The sequence below is a fragment of the Eucalyptus grandis genome, chromosome 9 (assembly GCF_016545825.1).
Source record: "Eucalyptus grandis isolate ANBG69807.140 chromosome 9, ASM1654582v1, whole genome shotgun sequence".
NCBI classification, from domain to species: domain Eukaryota; kingdom Viridiplantae; phylum Streptophyta; class Magnoliopsida; order Myrtales; family Myrtaceae; genus Eucalyptus; species Eucalyptus grandis.
In genome coordinates, this window is record NC_052620.1 from 2,025,953 (window position 1) to 2,030,127 (window position 4,175).

The 4,175-nt window shown below is 40.9% G+C and overlaps 1 protein-coding gene across 2 annotated transcripts; it reads left to right on the plus strand.

Annotated features, from left to right (window-relative positions):
* Positions 1–1,382: 1,382 nt before the first annotated feature.
* LOC104418065 (F-box protein At3g07870) lies at positions 1,383–3,764 on the plus strand. 2 transcript variants are annotated; one of them, XM_039301395.1, is made up of 2 exons: positions 1,383–2,594; positions 3,413–3,764. In XM_039301395.1, exon 1 carries the CDS (start codon positions 1,457–1,459, stop codon positions 2,573–2,575), a length of 1,119 nt encoding a protein of 372 aa, XP_039157329.1. In that variant the 5' UTR covers positions 1,383–1,456; the 3' UTR covers positions 2,576–2,594; positions 3,413–3,764. The 2 variants fall into 2 exon arrangements, with proteins under 2 accessions (XP_039157329.1, XP_039157330.1); XM_039301396.1 differs by having other exon boundaries at positions 3,417–3,764.
* Positions 3,765–4,175: the final 411 nt, after the last annotated feature.

Genomic DNA, 4,175 nt, shown 5'->3' on the forward strand with positions numbered 1-4,175 from the left:
CAAAATTTGGGGCACCAATAAAAAAAATGTATGTATTTAATTTCATAATCACGAAATAGTGAAAAACTATATTGTAAGACAAAATGATGTATTCCTTATTTATAAACAAATTATGTAATTATCAATGAGTGTAAATTTCTCAAAGAAAATCAATCAATTGTTAGACTTTATTCTAAAGAATGAGAAATAATTGAACTTAAAAAGGACAAACTCCATAATTTTAACGTGCATTTTGTCTTCGCCTTTTGATTAAATATAAACAAAGAGAGGTGCGAGTGTTGTAGTTTTCTTTTTTTCCCTTTTGTCTTTGATGAAGTCGGGAAACATCAACATGAGAGTAGGAGATTTTTAGACGTTTGAAAAGTAATTGATCAAATATATAAATGCCAATAGAGTGATCTGAGTAAGACTTAAGTGAGATTATGTTATTTCTTTTGGAAACTTTCTATTAATGAAGAAAACTAAGCGATGATGCTTCCGTTCGTTTTCTAGCTCGATTAGAGAATTCTATTTTAAGTCAAATAGGAAAAAGCAACATCAACGGGAGTATTTTTCACAAAAGAACGTGCATGATGAGGACCGATAATCTTAGCTATAGTTCTTTGAGTACATAAAGCAGAAGACAAAAAGCACGGCACATGGTCATCCTTCTTTGACATTAAAAAGAAACCTATCAAAGATGTGCGACACAAATTATTATTATTATTTTTTTATGACTCAGAAACCGCCGTACAGCCGGTAGTTGATGACGTAAATCCAAGGTAACGCTAGCGTAGGGACCCATCTCTCATGGCGCCGCATTTAAGTCATGCGATTACGCACGCGGTAACTCGAACCTCCCTTCAACCGGGATGGGGGAAATGCTAGAACCAACACCCCCACAGCGAGGTGGGTGGTGCGACATAAATTATTGATTGCCAAAAAAACAAAAAAAAAAACTTGAAGGATGATTCTATCATACTTGAAGAGAAGATGAATTTATCCAAGTTCTTCAACTCATGACCGGCGAATGTAATTGGTTTCTCCACTTTTTCCCGAATATCCCTATGATTGTGCAAATACATTGGAGCATGTATTTTTAAGGATCCTTGAAAAGGATATCATCTCGTAATAATTATGGATTTTTGCAATTTACTTTAGACAACTCGATATTATTAGTCGTGATGTGTTTATATCAACTGCCACGTGCTTATATTTAAATAATACTGAAAATGATTAAGAAGATAAAAGAAAATAATTGTGCATTTTCAGGAGGAAAGCTTTTAACCCAAAAAAAAAAAAAGAGCTTACATTAGGAAACTCCTGTGTCAAGTCACGCGACAAAATCGTGTTAGGTCACGTGCCTATCACGTGGCAAACGAAGAGGTGTAACGGGGGACTGCGACGGCCACTTCTGCAGCGTAGTTCTTTCCCGCAGCTCTCTACTTCGCTCTTCTTCTCAACCCCTGAAGCCACCATGAGTTCCTCCTCCTCCGGCGGCGACGGCGGCGGCGGCGCGAAGCTCCCTCACGACGTCGCCGTCGAGATCCTGAAGCGGTTGCCGGCGAGATCCCTCCTCCGATTTAGGTGCGTCTGCCGATCGTGGCGTTCCACCATCGACGACCCTCGTTTCGTGGCACTCCACTGGAGCCACTCCGCCCACCACGCCTCCAGTCGGCATCTCGCGTGTCTAGATTGCGGCGACGACGCCGTCCAGAACCGGTGCTCTCTGTTCCCCAACGCGCCTCTCGCCCTGCCTCCTTCCCCGTCGCAAATCGAAATCCCGTTCGTTGCTCCTCCCAACCGTTACGCCCTCGTCGGTTCGTGTAACGGTTTGATCTGCGTCTCGGAGAGTTCCAGTGACGGCACTGAGCGGGCGCTGTATCTTTGGAATCTATTCACTAGGAAGCATAAGGCGGTTCGGCTCCCCCGTCCGGAGCGGATGCCACCCCTCTCCGTGGGGGGCGCTCATGTAGTTCTGGGGTTTTGTTTCGATGCGAAGTCTAATGACTATCGTGTTGTCAGGATTATCCGATACCTAGGTATTCGCCGTCGACGCTTCCGCAACAAGAAGCCTCGAGTCGAGGTTTATTCGTTCCGTACAGATTCATGGAAGACTTTGGAATGTGAGGTTCCTCTTCTCTGTCACAGTGCGGTCTTCTTGAATGGGAACCTGCACTGGTATTCTTTCAATGGAGAGTGGGGTGGATACGGATCCATAGTCTTGTTCAATGTCGCAGATGAGGTGTTTGATGAAATGGCTCTACCGGAAGAGATCAGTCCCCATTTTGTGTTGTCCGTGGCGGTATTGAATGACTTGCTGGCTGTGTTCTTTAGTGATGGGGAGGCGAATTTCGTTTGGGTTATGAAAGACTACGGCGTGCCAGAGTCTTGGACTAAGCTGTACACTTTCGAGGCTACTGGACCAGTAACAACATTTGATGCCTTCACGTGGAATGGCGAGCTTCTTATGGAAATAAATTGCGAAGAACGAGTTTCTTGGAATCCGATGACGGCACAACTCTCAATTCTTCCATTGTCGGCGAGATACGAATTGGTCCCTGTTGTAGAGAGCCTCTTTCCACCTTACATATGACTCGATTGCTGCTACATTGGTAAAGATTGATTTTTTTTTTTTTTGGTAAGATGGTAAAGATTGATTTTGACTGCTGAAAAGTTGAAAGTTACATCTGAATTGAGAAGATATAGTTTTATTTTTATTTTTTTTGGGTAAAGGAGAAGATATGGTTTTATTCGTATGTGTTGGCCATAAAATGATGAGGAGAAGTAGTGCGGTGGTGTCTATTTACTTTGGATACTTGTTGCAAGATTTAGAATGCATTTTCAGTTTCACTTTAAGTTTTTCTTTAGACTAGTGAAGTGTGTCCTCTGTATGAGTTAAAGTATGCAACTCAAGACTGCATCTATGACTTCCGCATTGTCAGCACCAGTGGATTTTAGACCATGTGGAAGAAAATGACAAAGCTTTTTAAATGCTATGCATGTATGTGTTCGATGCTATCCCACCATAAGCATTTTTCAGCTTCCATAAGACCAAAATATTCATGGCTTGAATCACGCATCTCGATCCCAGGGCATTGCAACTGGTGCAACTACAGATTACTATATTTTGTTTCCTACCACAGGACTCTGTGGTAGCACTGGCAATGCTTACCTGGTAAGCTTATTTTTCAATATATGCAGACTGCTGCATTAATGGATGAAGGAAACAGTGGAGATTGTATTACCACGATACACTCTTTTCCCCCCCAAATGCTTTGGGGTCAGAAGTCTCACTTCTTGTTATGATACACCGATGATTTTGCATGTCAAGCCTTATGAGAATTTGGTCTTTAGATGAGATAGTCTCTTTGCTTCCTCCTCGGAAAGACATCTGGGATAATGATTTTTAAATTGCAATTCTCTTCTGAAGTCAGGTGCAAGGAAGGTGCTGGAGCTCTTCTTTATTAACAGGAATTGTGGTGATTGGCGATGCAAGTTCAGCTGGCTCTAACAAAAATGGGGGAGTGGCAAAGGACAGCAGAAAGTGATGTTGAAGTTTCTTCGGAATATAGTTTACGTGGAAGGCAAGAAACAATCTGCTTCATGGTTAAGCTACTTCTCCCTTCGAGCATGTTCTTAGATTGATCGATTTGTTACTTAACATCGATTTGAAGGCTATCTAGTTTCAAAAGGATACATGTCGTGCTTATGATTATCTATATAATGTAATGTGTGAGATTTGCTTATACTGTCATCTATAATGAGTATGTCTGTTTATATAACTATTTTCTTGCTACCATCTTTAAAAGCTAAACAATTGATGCACCAGCCTTTTTTCTTGCCAATCTAAACATTAGGTTTGTCAACCTAATTTATGGTTGTCAAAAGCAGTCTCTGTCTTGAAAATTTTGTGAATTTATGTTATGACATAGGAGTTTGTCAAAAAGTGCTCCAGTGCACTTCTTAAACAATTGAATCAGCTAATGCTTATTTAGACAATGAGAAAGAGTTCAGAAACTTGCGGTGTCACAAATCACTCGATGGTATTGATAGGGGAATATGCTATATTTAAAATACTTTGTTGGATATATATGTATTCTGTTGTTGTATCTAACACTTAACTCTTCCAATACCTATGCCAATAAAAGCGCTAGCATTTAATTAATTGAGATTAGGGTGTAACTAACCTGGTA

Excerpts from the sequence above, each read along its gene's own strand:
- LOC104418065 (XM_039301395.1), top strand. The coding sequence starts at position 1,457 with ATGAGTTCCTCCTCCTCCGGCGGCGACGGCGGCGGCGGCGCGAAGCTC.